Source organism: Barbus barbus (genome assembly GCF_936440315.1).
Source record: "Barbus barbus genome assembly, chromosome: 34".
NCBI lineage: Eukaryota > Metazoa > Chordata > Actinopteri > Cypriniformes > Cyprinidae > Barbus > Barbus barbus.
The window spans coordinates 27,276,047-27,292,459 of NC_136762.1; the positions used below are offsets into that span (position 1 = coordinate 27,276,047).

Below are 16,413 nucleotides of genomic sequence, written 5' to 3' on the forward strand. Positions count from 1 at the left end.
CAGATAATATGTGTTTTTGAGGTGAAGTGTGCTGGTATTTTAGTAAGTGATCAGACGCAGCATTTTCACCTGCTAGACTAAAAAACAGGTAAACAAAATCCCACAAGTGAACATTTACAGAGGGACCCGAGCCACATTTGCAGACCAGAAGAGCAAAGAGATGTGAGAAGGGACTCTTTTCATGCCAGACAGGACAAAACCACTCTAGTGCGTTAAGTATGGTCTTCAGAAATAAAAATCGACTATATCTGTCACTATGGGGTGCATGCAAGACTTTTTATACACTTTAGTTGTGTAGTTCTTCATAGGGTGCACCAGATTATTTAGTGACTTCTTGCTTGTTTTATTCCGGGGCATCAGCTAAGGAATTGTTGAATAAATAAAAACTATGTTAAATGGAGGGAGTTTGTCAGATGATGAGGATTTGTGAGATATTGTTAACTTGTAGCCTCTATTACCAACACAAGGAAGACACAAATGTGATGTTTTTTTCTTTTAACAAAAAAAACTAACAACTACTAAATTTTTGTCTCAAGAAAATAGTTTCTTATAGACTTTATGCATCAGTGAAATAAGTGTTGTGTTTGAACTTCTGTTTTTGTGGTAGCTCTGTATACTTCTATTAGCTGGTGAAGTGGATTTACTTATTGTAGAGTTAACAAGTTATCTTGTGCATTGTAATGTTTGAAGCCAATGTTATGACAAATGTCCTTAGATCAGGAATTTTATAAAATAAGTGGTTTATGCATAAATTCATACTTTCACGCTGTAGAAATACAATCCAGAAGACAATGAACGCAGTGCTAAAAAGAAGCAGGGCTATATAAAATCTATAGGATTTAGCCTCCTTTCTCATGTTGACTTATGACTTAATTGATTTAATGTTTAAAGAAAGTTAAAAAATGGAAAATGATTAGCTTTCCGGTTGGCGTTCTTTATTTTAAAAGTAAGGTGGTGGGCATGACCTTCCTTCTTTTTTGTTCTTGGATGATCACATGCCTGAGGTATCTTGAAGTGCAGGTCTGCTCACCTGAGCACAAGGAATTTTAATGGCAGTCCCAACCTGATCCCTAGCAATGGGTGAAGAGCAATGAGAAGTCCTCTTCTTTCCCTCTTAGAGGTGTCTGGCAGTTGCTTTGGAAAAAAAGTGTCTGCTAAATGAATAAATGTAATGTAGGATCTTGACTGGCTCATCTCTGAACTTGTTCCTGTTGCAGTGCTGCGCCGTGGCCTTCATCGAGAAGCTTGATGCGCAGTCGCTGAACCTGAGTCATGAAGACTTTGAGCTTTACATGTCCGGTGCATCGTCTCCGCCGGGTCCCAAGGCCGTTTCATCCGGCCACAGCTCACAGAACGGCTTCAGAGGTCAGAACCACACGGCAGAACCAGAGCTGGAGCCGAGGAGAGCGGAGGAGACGCGGCCGCTGGAGACAGACCTCATCGAATGGAGCGAAGGCCAGGAGCTCTCAATGCTGGGCATGTTGGAAGGGCCTGCTGTAAGGACACACACCTCCACCACCTTCACTATTGACTCGGACAACATAGGCGGCGACAGCCTGCCTCCTCCATTACAGCCGCAGAAGTTCGCTGGATAGCTCCCATCTTAACTGGGCACAGACTGACAACAACTGATTCTCCCCGCCACAGTTCTTCCGTCTGCAGGTTAGTGATGGTCTCTGTACCTGTAATGGGACTGAATGCATTCACACTTCGGTTCTTTATAGGGTGACCAGCAGTCATAGGTTTATATTTTACTCTGAAATTAAAACAAATAATAAGAAAAGAATTTGAAGTCTAGTTTTAGGACCGTTACGATTTTTCTCGGTATTGTGAAAAAAAGCATACAAACAATACTTGATATTATAAAGAATTTATATGTCATGGTGGTGTCCTGCATTACTGAGAATCCAGTGAGAATCACTACTGAGAATGAGAATTACAAAGAAAAAGAGAAATGTTTTATGCTGTTTTGAAAATAATGTTACAATGCCAAAAAAAAGCATAATTTCTATTGCTTTTGGGGTGAAATATGGCCTGGGAATGTTTTCATGAGATTCACTTGTGATGTAATAATATAGATTCTCTTCTTGGCCTCCTTTCAAAATTTTCCGTTCATTTGGACAAGAAGAGTGTGAATTTAGACAGATGGTGGGTATTAATTATAAATTGTTTAAATTTATTGTTTCTTGCACTGATTTTATTGCTTTATGCAACTCACTGAAATATGAGAATACATCACTTATTAGTACATATAATGTTTCAGTTTTTCCTTAACTTTGGAACTTAAGTCAACTTATGCTTCAACTCGACTTCCTTAAGTTTTCTGGCCATTATTATTGGCATTAGTGTTCCTTTGAATTGAGAATGAAAAATAAGTACAGCACTGGTGTGGGTGAACTTTATATACAGGTAGCTGCCCTATTAATAGTATAGTTGAGTGAATCCGGTGTGAAGTGACCTTGTGGTCATTGTTATGCTAGGATTTGTTAAGGCATGCTGTGATGAACAGTAGTTATGCTTCAGGTGTGGTTTAACGGACACCAGCGCATTAGTAAACAAGAATTCACTCAGTATAACAAATTAATCCTTAACATAGTACTATTTAAAAATGTGTAATCATATATTTATTTTCTGCATATTTATATTGAAGAAATGCTGTTACAGTATGAAAGAAAAACTGATTTAGTGAGTTAATTATTTTAAATATACCTTTTGTCCTTTGAAAAATATTGTTTATGCATGCAAAGATACAATTTTGCTGTGGTATGTGGTATCCATTACGAACCGTTTGTAACCTCACTTAGTTATCTAAATGATCTGGGTATAAAGCCAGAAATATGCTATTTAAACAGTTATAAATAAAATGATCTACTGAAGGAATAGAAAACACTGGTGTTTTAATTTGTTTCCACCAAATATTAAAATGAGTTTTGGGACAAAAAAGGCACAAAAATAAATTGAAATGAAACAAAGCAAAAAAATAAAAACACACAGAAAGTGCACCATTTCTCCCAAACCTCATTAAAATCTAAACACATGTGATTTTTTTTTTCTTGTCCTTTTTTTTTTTTTTTTTTTAAGCACAATTGTCAGGTTTTTTTAAATGGAGTGCCTATAATAATTGAACTTCAAATGAGCATCACACGATGTGACAGGTTGAAGAAGTGTGTATGAATGTGCTTCTCCAGCTGTTTCAGATTATTTAACGCTTCATGTAATTCTCACAGTTTAACCCCTTGTTTCAGTGCAGCGTTTGATGAGTGTTTGCACTACAAATGGTCATTTCATTTTCAACCACCTCCTAATATAGTTGGACAAGCTCAAAACATTTTGGATCTGGTATGTAGTGCTGTCTACCAGTGACCGGATTGACCAAAATGTGTGATAAAGCAACATACAGGAAAGACCAGATGAAGACATTAGCCGCTTTCACACATTAAACTTGGTAAGTTACTGTAAAATTGCCAGGTTGACTCTTTCTGGTAAATGTACCACATCTGCTGTTCACACAAGCAGCAGCTTTCCGTCCATCTGTCAAACTATTAAGATACTATTAATACATCGGCTCCAAAATACCAAAAATATATGAAAAATAAAAGTCTATTTTCTTTACTGATTTAAAGAGACGTGTCTCCTTTAAGACTTAAATGTACACAGCCACTGCTATGATTGGGTAACATTTTTGCGTATGAAATCAGTGTTACAAGTAGGAGTTTTGGAAAACTTTTACTGCTTATTCACTACTACAGCTGGCCAGATGAAAAGATTATATTTAATATATTTAACACTATGCAAACGAGAGATTCACCGGTAGTAAACTCGCACTGTAAAGTGGAAACATTATTTGCTTGCTTTCTGTGCATACTTTCATTTTGCAATTTAGAAAGATGGTTTTCATCCGAATAACAGGTGATATGAATTTGTCCCACAGCCCGGCATTACCACAGCAGAGCAGGTTTATTACTCCAAATTGTGATTTGTAGTTTCTATTATAGTACGCTGATTATATGTGACCCAGGACCACAAAACCAGTCATAAGGGTCAATTATATTTTGAGAAATTGAGATTTATGTATGTATGGTTTGTTATGATAGGACAATATTTGTCTGAGATACAACTATTTGAAAATCTGGAATCTGAGGGAGCAAAAAAATCTAAATATTGAGAAAATCTCCTTTAAAGTTGTTCAAATGAAGTTCTTAGCAATGCATATTACTCATCAAAAATGAAGTTTTGATATATTTACGGAAGGATATTTACTAAATATCTTCATGGAACATGATCTTTACTTAATATCTTAATGAATTTTGGCATAACAAATTGCTAATTTTGAGCCACACAATGCATTGTTGTCTATTGCTACAAATGTACCTGTGCTACTCATGACTGCTTTTGTGCTGCAGGGTCACAAATGTAATTTGTAAAACATGTAACTTGGACACTCTGTTCCTTTTATAATTCATTTTTGAGCTACTTCTTTCCTTGTTTTTTCTGTTTCAGCCATTTTATCTTTACAGACAAACATAATGTAAGGTATAGACTATGGAGTTATTTGCTTTGAAAAGATATAAAAATCAAGACTGTGTGATCAATTAGCTTGAGAACAGAGTGCAATATTTTGTTTGACAAATATTAGGATTTTTATTTCCAGAACCCAAATTAATAGACATATGAGAACTGTTTTCATGAAGGCAGAACATTGTAACATTAAAACCTTCCTAAATGGTGCTTCTGTTGATGTGAAATCAAACTTGATCCATTTAAATTGGCCTGGTTTAATGCATACACCTAATTCAGAATCCTCCTTGTCAGCTACTGACGTTCAGTTAATTGAAAATACACATACTTTTTTTTTTTTTTTTTTTTTTTTTTACTTCAAAAATAGTCGTTTTTATAAAAGACAGTTTTTGTAAAAGAAACTGTATGATTCTTTCTCTTTTGAAATATTGTTGTAATTTCACAGGCAGAATTTCAGTTTTAGGCGAACTATTTCTTCAATCAAGTTTGTAATGAAATAGTGTGGGGAGATTAACAGTGTCTTACCTTTGGACAGTTATCCCAGCGTTCATGAGGGCGAGTCATTCTTACACCGCATAGGCCACAGCTGTCTAGTTCATATTTTCTTATGCATTTAATATATGTGCTAAAAGCTGAATTTCTTTGTTGTACTGGTTTTTTTCCCAGGAGGATGGGTGCTCTTGTGGACACCAGCTACACCTTCAGTGACAGAACATACAATCATACTGACATGTCACTTTCAAAACAGTCCTGTTGCAATAGAGGTTAGCTTTCAGCGTCGTAGTCGTAAGCAGTTGGATTTAGTTATTTTGACTCTTGAGATGGTGGCGTTTACCTCAGGGATGCAAGGTCATAAATTGCACTCTGCTCAGTTTATTCCAACTCATGTGACTGTTTCTGAGGTAAGACCTCAAGAGTGGGTAAAATGAAAATGTCTTATTTCTGCTTTTACATAATTGGTAAGACAAACCATCTCGATTTACACTGAGTGTAACAATTAAATGTTTTATATCAGGTGAACTGAACACTCCCCAGTTGGAGACTGTGCCTGGGCAGGTCATTGTTTTGTAGGATGTAACACCCAGCTGCATGTAAATGAGAAAGGCCTTATTATAGGATGCTACATCATGAAAACACCACTTGGCTGGCACCTACCTCGTCCTCCAACACACACACATAACATCAGGTTTGAAAAAAAGATGCTGGGACATATACTATACTTTACCTGCAAAGGCAAAGTGAGAATTCTGGATCTGGACCTGAGGCTGGTGTTGACCTCATAATGTAAGTGGCTACGATATTTAATTTTTATTCCTGTTTCAAAAATCAAATGAGCTTCCTTGTTTTGCCTTAAATAGCCCATTAGCCTTTGGAACAGGACTTAAAATTGGGACATATCACACTTCATTTCTGTCTTTGTAAAAAGCATCGTTTTTAGGTCATTTTTGATTCTTATGAATCCATCAGCCAGTTTCTTGATGCTGCTGCATTAAAGCAAGATTCAGAGTTAAATGTGGTTTTGGTCACACTTTATTTTAAGGTCCAGTTCTCACTATTAACTAATAGTGTTCGAGCCTCCATTAAGGACAGCAAGCCAAGATCGTTTACCATTAACCAACAGGACTGGATGGGCAGGCGAACTTGTGAAAAGTACCGGTACTAATAAGTAGCCAAAATGCTAGTATTCTTGTTAATAGTGAGAATTGGTCCTTAAAGTGCTACCATAATTTTGTTTCCTGACATTGTAGTGAGGAAAGTGAAGCATTAATCAAAGTGATATTTTTTGCTTGATTTTATTACTTTAGTGCTCAGAAACCCATCAACCCAAAGCCTACATTGTGATTTGTATTTCATACATATAATTTGTTTATTTTTTGACCCTCTGAGTAATGAACTGTTTATGGAATGATGCCTCTTTGAAAAATAATGTGTTCAGTGGAAAATTCAATATACCGGTCTATATGTCGTAGAGGCTCATTGATGTAACCAATCAACAAGAAGCTTAAATGGCACATGACGAAAACATCGTCAGAATCATTCAAATCACACATGATTCAAACCATGCACTGTATGACAATTTTGAGAATATGTAGTTTCGATGTTTGTTTGTTTGTTTGTTTTTTTTCTGTTCAGATTTAATGTTGAAATCAAATTAGCCTATCTGATGTGGTTAACAAAATGGGATACTCGTTTTAATACTCATTTAAACGGTACACTTCTGTCTTTCTATGATAAAAAACACTACATCTACTGTAATTGGTCATAAATTTCTACCATGTCCATGTCATGTAAAGTTCAGTTCAAGATCTAGCCATGAAGAAGGTGTTAGTCAGGATAGAGCAAGAACCCAGAGAAGGTGCTGTCATCCTCGCTGCTGGAGTAGACACCGTTCCAGTCTCTCAGTGTCTCTACCCACACCTGGTCTCCTACATCCAGCTTCAGGATCACTAGACTGGATGCCTGGTCAATGTCTTGACCCTGTAGGGTATCTCTCGAACGTACCTTACGCACCCCATTCACCACCAGAGAAGCACGCAGTGGCTTGTTTCTCACCGTGATCTGGTAGGAGAACACATAAACTCCTGAGTAGGTGCAGTTGAATTTGCTCGTGACTATGTCGTAATGGTTTTCTCCATTGTATAAAACCTTGTCGAAGCGAACTGGAAATCCCGATGGGGGAAAAGACTTGCTTGGATATAAGCCGACGCTGAAAGCAGACCGTACTCTCGATTCACTTTGACCCATTGAGCCCTTCAGTCCCCGTAGGCCTTGGTCTCCACGTTTCCCTTGGGGGCCGCGGTCACCCTTCATTCCCCTCAGACCTCTCATACCTTTGACTCCTAGTGGTCCCCGTGCTCCTGGCTCGCCCTTTGCTCCGGGAATTCCTGGTTCCCCGCGCTCTCCGGCGATTCCTGGAGTCCCGTGCATGCCGTGTTGCCCAGATGGACCAGGGTCTCCACGCACACCTGGTGGTCCAGGATCACCTGGCTCACCTTTCTGGCCCCTCTCTCCAAGTAAACCACACTCTCCTCTATCACCCTTTTCACCTTTTTCACCAGACATGCCTTGGGGTCCTGGTGGTCCATCTTTGCCTGGCTCTCCCTGATCACCTTTTGACGCATTCAAATTCAAATCTCCTTTTTCTCCTTTCGAACCTTTGGATCCTGGCAGTCCAGCTGCACCCTTCTCACCTTTTATACCCATCTCACCTGTTTAGTACAAATATATTGCATTTATTCATCTTTATTGGGTATAATGTGCAGCGACCTAATGGATAACAGTGTTCACCTTTCATTCCAGCCTTTCCCTGGATGCCTGGAGATCCAGTCAGTCCTATGTTTCCGTGATCACCTTTCTCTCCTGTTGAAAACAATAGGAAATCTCAAACATGCATGTTATCACCAAGATTACAGTTAAAATAACCAGGATAATGTCCATATATACTCTACTGCTCAAGCATGTACCTTTATCCCCTTTAGATCCTGAAAAGCCCTTTGGCCCTATTGGGCCCGGCATACCTTTGGGTCCAGGTGCTCCTTTTTCTCCAGGTGGGCCTACAATATGGCATTAAACAACATGACAGAAGCCAGGTTTTCCCCCACATACCTACGGTAAAAAACATTCTAAGGGCCAGATTTACCAACAACCTGTACCAAAGCAAACCCTCTTTTATAATTAAAAGTCTACTGTTTGGATTTTCTAAAGACATGCAGTGAATCATTAGCGATGTTAAGACATGGGCATGGTTACTTTTGCGGCTGACCTTTATAGAATACCGAGATAGTAACATAATTGATAAACACACCATCAAAGCAGCCAGCAAAGACAAACTTATTGTAAAAAAAGTTATGATACAATACACTTATCACCATTATGGTGACTTCAAATGAAACAAATGTTGGATTTAAAGGGGTCATATGACGTTGCTAAAAAGAACATTATTTTGTGTATTTGGTGTAATGCAATGTGTTTGTGGTTTAAGGTTCAAAAATCACATTATTTTCCACATACTGTACATTATTGTTGCTGCTCTATGCTCCGCCTTTCTGAAACGCATCGATCTTTACGAAGCTCATCGTTCTGAGAAGCGAGGCGTGCTCTGATTGGCCAGCTATCAGGTGCGTTGTGATTGGCCGAATACCTCAAGCGTGAGACGGAAATGTTACGCCCCTTACCTTGTTGTGATGCCGTGTCCCAGCGAGATGACACAAAAACAATAAAACCCATTATAAACGAGGCATTTGCTGCATCCAGTGGGGACTTCTGCTGAGATCTTCAGAGATTTAATGTCTTATCTTCAGCTGATTTCATCTAAGGCTGTGGCTGCAGTCAGTTGTTGTTGTTGATTTTCTGGTCATCTCTTTTTACTGTTCTCTTCTTTCCTTCAGTGATTCTGCTTGTTAATAGTAGTAGTAACCCTTTATTGTCACTAGTCACAAGTACCAGCGAAATTAGCCATCAATGGGCTTAAGACTGACATGACTCCATATTTAATATACAAAGATTCTGTGACTCGGATAAGGTCCAGTTGTGGTTTATTTCTTTGCTCTCGGCTGGCATGTGGCATTGCTATGGCCTGCTTTTGGGCCAGATCTGGCTAACAGGAGCGGTCCGCCCAAGTGCCATCATTCCACGCTACATGTGGGCCAGATCATCATTCCACATGTGCCAGATGTGGGCCGGATCTGGGCCGACACTATGTTGCTATCTGGGTATTCATTTGTAGGAGTTTCCCTTTCAGATGCAACGCTTATGGGAGAAAAATATTTAACCTTTTAACTGCCCCTCCCCCATTCTTCAGATTAATGAAGTATATAAATGTTATAGATGTTTAAGCTTAATGTAAAGGAAATGTACTGTACTAAAAAAAATTATTTTATATAAAATAAATATTTCATAAAATATTTTGAAATCTACAGCTCTTGCTATAAAATCAAAACCATATGTTTAAATAAGTTATATTCCAAATTTGAAGTTGGTATAAAAAGTTCCTGTGAGGTTTTATTTAGGCGTTATACCAAAAATAGCCACTGGCTGACACCCAAACTCCATTTAATTTTTTTGAAGCATTTTCCCGTCATAAATGTATACATCTCTATCACAAGAATAATTCTATCACAAAATAACCACCAAAGATGACCCTTACGAATCATACCTTTCCAACGATATGTTTTGTCAAATTATAAAAAGCTTTGATTATAGATTATTGTAGTAAATTGACATTGCCCTCTAGGGGGATGAGCCCACTAAAAGTTTTTTTAAAAATACAATAAAAAGTGCATTAAGTCGACCGTGACAATTAAGGGGTTAATGGAATCATGCAAGGTGCAAAACTAACATACTGGTATTTGTGCCTTTTATTTATCACCCAAAAAACAACCCATTGTCTTAACCCATTGTGCACGTGTTGTTGGTACATTACAAGCACCCAATTATCATAGTCTCTGCTTGTTTTGTGACCCTACACTAATTTGCGATGTTCTTGGTAGATTGCTTTGGTCAATATGGATATGAGCTCACTGAATCAATGATGTACTGACTTTAACTGAAAATTGAATGTTTACTTTTGTCCTTTTGCATTATGACACACTATTTTCCTGTTCAATACTGTAAAGCTGCTTTGACACAATCTGTGTTGTTAAAAGCACTATATAAATAAAGGTGACTTGACATGAGCTCACGGCATCTATTAGTAGCTCACCCGCAGAACCTTAATGGCTCACACTAATATGCCCTGTTTAGTAAATCTGGCCCGGTTTTGTTAAAAAAACGTACAGAATGTATGACTTCGCTTGGCTGACCTGGGAGTCCTATGTCTCCTTTGAAGCCTTGCGGGCCTTTCTCTTGTAGACAGCACTCACAGACGTTGAAGTAGCATTCATTGTAGTCTAGTGTGTAATTGTCTTTGGCCGTGGTGGGAGATGCGGTGGTGTCTGTAGGGTAGTCGATATAGCTGTCAGCAGGAACTGTAGTGCTCTCTGTGACGTGCACAGGGAAGCGCTCTCTTGTTTTGGTGTAGTCCACAATCCGTGCGGTGACCGTAGGCTTGCCTGCATAAACAGTGGTTTGGACCAGCTCTCGAGGGGGTTTCTTGGTGTACTGGTACTTTGGCCTCTGAGTGGGCTTGATGGTGTCACACAGGGTTATAAAGGTCAGTACTATTACAGTTATGAAAATAGTGCGTTCAAAGATCATCCCCATTTTCTGTCTGTAGAGAAAGAGTGAATAAGAATTTACAAGCCTGACTGGACCAAACATCACCTTGTAATTTGTTAAACATTAATGTATAAAAGGTGGTGAAAGAAGGATTTGTTTAATTGCAATTGATCAACTCTTTCCCCGCCAAACACAGAATTTTCCGGGCATCCATGTTCTCGCTGTTATACACTCGGGGGTGCTATTACGCATCTCCTGAATGAGTCCAGAATGTCCCGATCAAAAACCCAGACAAGGAAGACACAGAAACGACTGATCGCGTATGTAAGCAGATGCATATGAAAAGTAATGCGATCATCAACACTAACCCCATATAAATGAAAAGTGCCTAATGCTACCGAGTGAAATATTGATCCAGGAAGAGGTAAAGGACTGATGGAAGCCATCTACGGCATCTTTGCTTTGATCATTGTAATTAATATGATTCAGATGTAGTATTTGATAAATTTTCACAGCCTTTTGCTTAAAATGTTGCATTTTTATGAAACCTACCTACATTCAAGTGTTGATTAAAAAAGAATGGATGAAGCTAGAATAAAACAGATTTTTTTAGTAGTGGCTTTCCTCTTTATTTTCATGTATTGCATGTTTAGATATTCATACAACAAAATTCCAGGGGCCATGAAATTTTTATGAAAATCATTAAAAATACTGGCGTTGGCTGGCAACTTTTTTCAAAAACAGGGAAAGAGTTAAGTTGCATGCGAAATAAACATTAATGAAACAACAGTATTGACAAGAAAAAGAGAGACACTCAAATCAAATAAAAAAAACTCATGTATAGATCCAAATTAGATATGGCGATACGTCAACTAACATTAAATGCCATTGGTGCTTGAAGTCAAGTGACGTGCAAGAACCAATGAGGTTTGATGTTACTGGTTTGTCACCATATTTGATTTTGTCTCTTTATACATGAATTGATCAATGTTTTAATATGATTTGAGAGTAAATAATTACTTAATATCAGTCTATTCATCATATAAAGTGATTGTATCACTTCAGAAAACATTGATTAATTTGATTAATCAGTTATTAGTCAAGACTTGATCAAGATGCTGTAACATCATTTTTAATTCAGTTTGGACAGAAATTTCTTCCAGGGGTAATTGGGTGAAAATAGGAAGTTAATCCCATAAATTGGTTTAATGTATATGTAGGCCAATATGTTTGACTTTCAATTTACATCAAATCAACATCATGACAAGTTTTTGAGGTCAATTTTGATGTCAGTTTGATGTCTTTTCAACATCAATTGCCCACTGGGAGATCCCTTGGATCCCTTTATGCTACCTTTTTAAAACTTCTTGAACACTAATTACAAAAGCTAATCTTAAAAAGGAAAATAAAACAAAAATGTTCCAAACAACAAAAATTATAAAACTAACCTGGAACTAAATAAAACCCAGCCTTTTTTCCAGAAGACCCCATTTTAAAGTTCAGTTTTAAAGTTCCCATTTTAAATTCTCATAAATGTGCAATAAAAAACATGCAAGTTTGTTTTCACCAAACCCTATCATATATGCCTTTAGGTCACTTATAATATACAGTAAGAGTTTCATGGGATCATTTAATGATACATTTTTAGATCTTGAAAGGAAGGTAACAAATTCATAGTGCACATACAGTACGGCTTCCAGATGTCTGTTAAAGAGCACTTTATCATTTAATCATCAGTTGTGTACAAACATATTTTAAAAAGCAGTTTTACTTTCATTCTAAATCAAAAAATCTTTCAACGCGGCAGACTTGCGTTGGTCACGGATGGCGCCGTTAATTTCCCCGCGGACGTCGGCATAGAGTTCCCAGCGGACTGATAGCTTTACGCGATGCAGCAAACGTGAACAATGCGACAGAAACAGTCAGGTTTCTTTTTGTACAAAAGTATTGGAACAGTAAGGCCAATTCCTTTATTTTTGCTGTAGACTGAAAACATTTAGGTTTGACATCACAAGATGAATATGAGATGAGAGATTAACATTTCAGCTTTTATTTACAGGTATTTTCATCTGGATCTGATACACAACTTAGAAGATAGCACCTTTTGTTTGAACCCACCCATTTTTCATGTTACCAAAAGTATTGGAACATGTGACTGACAGGTGTGTTTTGTTGCCCTGGTGTGTCCTATTAATTGATTATTCAAACAATAAATAGCACTGAATGTCTGCGCTCAGTTTCAGATCCGTGCAGACTGCATTTATAGTTAGTTAGACGTGTAACCAACATGAAAACCAGAGAGGTGTCTATGGGTGAAAAACGAGCAATTGTGAAGCTGAGAGAAGATGAAAAATCAATCAAACCATTGCACAAACACTGGCAATAGCAAGTACAACCATCTCCTGAGGAAGAAAGAAACCTCTGGTGTACTAATGCACCTCAAACGGGTAGATCAAGGAAAACATCTGCAGTTGATGACAGAAACATTGTGACAGCTGTAAAGAAAGACTCTAAAACAACTGTTAGTGACATCAGCAACAACCTCCAGAGGGCAGGAGTGAAGGTATACTGTTCGCAGAAGACTTCATGAACACAAGTACAGAGGCTACACCAGAAGATGCAAACCACTCATTAGCAAGAAGAATAGGAGACGAGCCTCAAAAATTCTGGGACAAGGTTTTATGGACTGATTTTATGGACCAAAGTGATGGAAAGGCTAAAGTTTGGAGAAAGAAAGGATCTGCTCATGATCCCAAACATACAAGCTCATCTGAAACACAGTGTACACAGGTGTACATTATAGTACACATTACACAAGTAATGTAATGGCTTGGGCTTTCATCGCTGCTTCTGGGACAGGCTCATTAATCTTCATTAATGATGAAACATGATAGCAGCAGCAAAATTAACTCAGAAGTCTACAGAAACATTTTGTCTGACAATTTACAGAAAGATGCAACCAAACTGATTGGGAGATCCTTCATCATGCAGCAAGATAATGACCCGAAACATAGTGCCACAACAACACAGGAGTTCATCAGGGGCAAGAAGTGGAAGGTTTTAGACTGGCCAAGTCAATCTCCACACTTAAACCCTGTAGAGGATGCATTTTACCTGCTAAAGAAGAGACTGAAGGGAGTAACCCCCCAAAACTGAAAGAGGCTGCGGTGATGTCAATGGGTCACAGGCTTGATGCAAAGGATTTGCAACTAAATATTAAGTATTTTTCACTTTAATCTGTTAATTCTATCTGTTCCAATACTTTTGGTAACATGAAAAATGGGTGGGTTCAAACAAAAGGTGCTATCTTCTAAGTTGTGTATCAGATCCAGATGAAAATACCTGTAAATAAAAGCTGAAATGTTAATCTCTCATCTCATATTCATCGTGTGATGTCAAACCCAAATGTTTTCAGTCTACAGCAAAAATAAAGGAATTGGCCTTACTGTCCCAATACTTTTGGAGGGCACTGTATGTATGCGATGTAACAAAAACAGTCAGATGTGAATCCAAATCCCGATCAAGCAGAACTTAGTGGTCTTACAACTCCAGGACTCAGGCCCAAATGGCAGCACACAATCACGCACAGCTGAGGTGACTCGACACACACCTGTCTGCAGGTGCAATACGCTGAATCCCCATAGAGCACGAGCTGGCCGCAGCTCACTAATTAAACACGGCGTCGACAGCTGGATCGTTTCAAATAAAGAAGATTATTTTCTTTTTTATTCTTTAAATTCAACACCGCATTTTATGGTGTCAATAGTCCACTTAAAACACAAAAATCTAAATAAACAAAGACAGATACTAACACTAGCAAACTAACGAGCTGCCATCTTGGATTTTGCCACACATCTCATAAACCAAGCCATCTAACCAAGAGCAAACAGGACAGAAAAAATCCTGGTCTGGCAGCTGGACGGATAGACCAGGGGCAACGTGACACATGATCGAGGATGCATTTGGATGGACAGGTGCCAAGCTCACAGCTTTCATCTCTATAACACCACCTTATAGACCGATTACCTGGATCAAAACTCCTCACGCTTTCATTCTCTGAATAGCTAGTGGCAGGTGATGCTGGATTCTAGAGCGTTCGCTGAGACCACAACCTGCCAGCTGAATATAACCGCCTCGGTCAGGAAATCAGAGTCTCATTCCAATCTGTTTGGTGTCACTCCAAAAAAGCTTTTGTCTAAAAGAGCAGCGATAATCTCAGGAGCTCACTTCAGCCTCAACTGTTTTCTGGAGGGAAATGGCTTATCTAAGGAAGCTGCTTTTGAGGTAAAATGAAGGCTACTGGCAGCCAGCGACCATGACCGGCTTAGTTCTGTGAGAGTGTGTGAGATGTGTTAGGGGTCGTTCACAGAGACGGCTTCGTAACTTAGCAGAGTGTCTTCAAAAGTGAGGCGCTTATGTGCAAGATGTGGCACAACGGTCAACGCTGTCAGTCTAGCGCATGTTGTTTATGTTTACATAGAACAACTGTTAAAAAGTAGCATAGTGGAACACAAAAATACATTGTGATCTGACACTAAACTGTGCAATGCTTCAATACAGTGCCTCCAAATAAAGTACATTAGCAGTCAAAAGTTTTTAATGTTTTTTAAAGAAGTCTGTTCTGCTCAGCAAGCCTGCATTTATTTGATCTAAAGTACAGTAAAATTGTGAAATATGTTTACTATTTAAAATAACTGTTTTCTATTTGAATATGTTTTAAAATGTAATTTATTCCTGTGATTTCAAAGCTGAATTTTTAGCATCGTTACTTCAGTCGCACGATCCTTCAGAAATCATTCTGATTTACTGCTCAAGAAACATTTCTGATTATAACTATTATTATTATTATTATGCTGAAAACAGCAGAGTAGAATTAATTTTCAGGTTTCTTTGATGAATAGAAAGTTCAGAAGAACAGCATTTATCTGAAATAGAAATGTTTGGTAACATGATGTCTTTATCATCACTTTTGACCAATTTAAAGCATCAAGGCTAAATAAAAGTATTAATTTATATAGTCTTTCCCCCCAAAATAGGTTTGACTGACTCCAAGCGTTTGATTGGTATAGAGTATAATGTTACAAAAGCTTTTTATTTCAGATAAATGCTGATCTTTGGATCTTTCTATTCATCAAAGAATCCTGAAAAAAGTACTCAACTGTGTTCAACATTGATAATAATCAGAAATGTTTGTTGAGCAGTAAATCAGTATATTATAATGATTTCTGAAGATCATGTGACACTGAAGACTGGAGTAATGATGCTGAAAATACAGCTGCAGATCACAGAAATAAATGACAGTTTAACACATATTCACACAGAAAACAGTGATTTTAAATAGTAAAACTATTTTACTGTTTTTGCTGTACTTCGGATCAAATAAATGCAGGCTTGGTGAGCAGAAGAGACTTCTTTAAACTGTTGATTGGTAGTGTATGTGGACACTTGAGTCAGAGTAAGGCAAACATGAATATGTCTGAATGTTTTTGCATTCCTATAACTACCCAGCTAACACAGAACATTCCCACAACTTTCATTAACATTTAAAGGTTATATAAATGTTAGGATGAAACATTCTTAAAACAATATTTATGGAACTATATTACAACTTTATTAATATTTGATATGCGTTCTCATAATGTTGAGAGAATATGTTCTGAGATCAGAATTCTTGGAATGTCTTTATGATGTTATTTGTACTTGATGAATATTCTTATTACATTGAGAGAACAATATTTT

At 37.8% G+C, this 16,413-nt stretch overlaps 2 protein-coding genes across 4 annotated transcripts in view; one reads left to right on the forward strand and one right to left on the reverse strand.

The window, feature by feature from the left end:
* LOC306854588 (rab5 GDP/GTP exchange factor-like) overlaps window positions 1–2,934 on the forward strand; it is a 48,122-nt gene extending 45,188 nt beyond the window's left edge. For all 3 annotated transcript variants that reach the window (XM_079392731.1, XM_079392732.1, XM_079392733.1), the window contains exon 17: window positions 1,218–2,934. In XM_079392731.1, coding sequence (XP_079248857.1) covers window positions 1,218–1,595 — 378 coding nt within the window. In that variant the 3' untranslated portion in view covers window positions 1,596–2,934. The remainder of the gene's footprint in view (window positions 1–1,217) is intronic.
* Window positions 2,935–6,843: 3,909 nt separating this feature from the next.
* On the reverse strand, window positions 6,844–10,719 carry LOC306854153 (uncharacterized protein; the record flags this gene model as incomplete). The annotated part of the gene is made up of 4 exons (XM_079391972.1): window positions 6,844–7,727; window positions 7,807–7,878; window positions 7,983–8,072; window positions 10,320–10,719. The coding sequence occupies 4 exons, from the start codon at window positions 10,717–10,719 to the stop codon at window positions 6,844–6,846; spliced, it is 1,446 nt and encodes a 481-aa protein (XP_079248098.1).
* Between the last annotated feature and the right edge of the window lie 5,694 nt (window positions 10,720–16,413).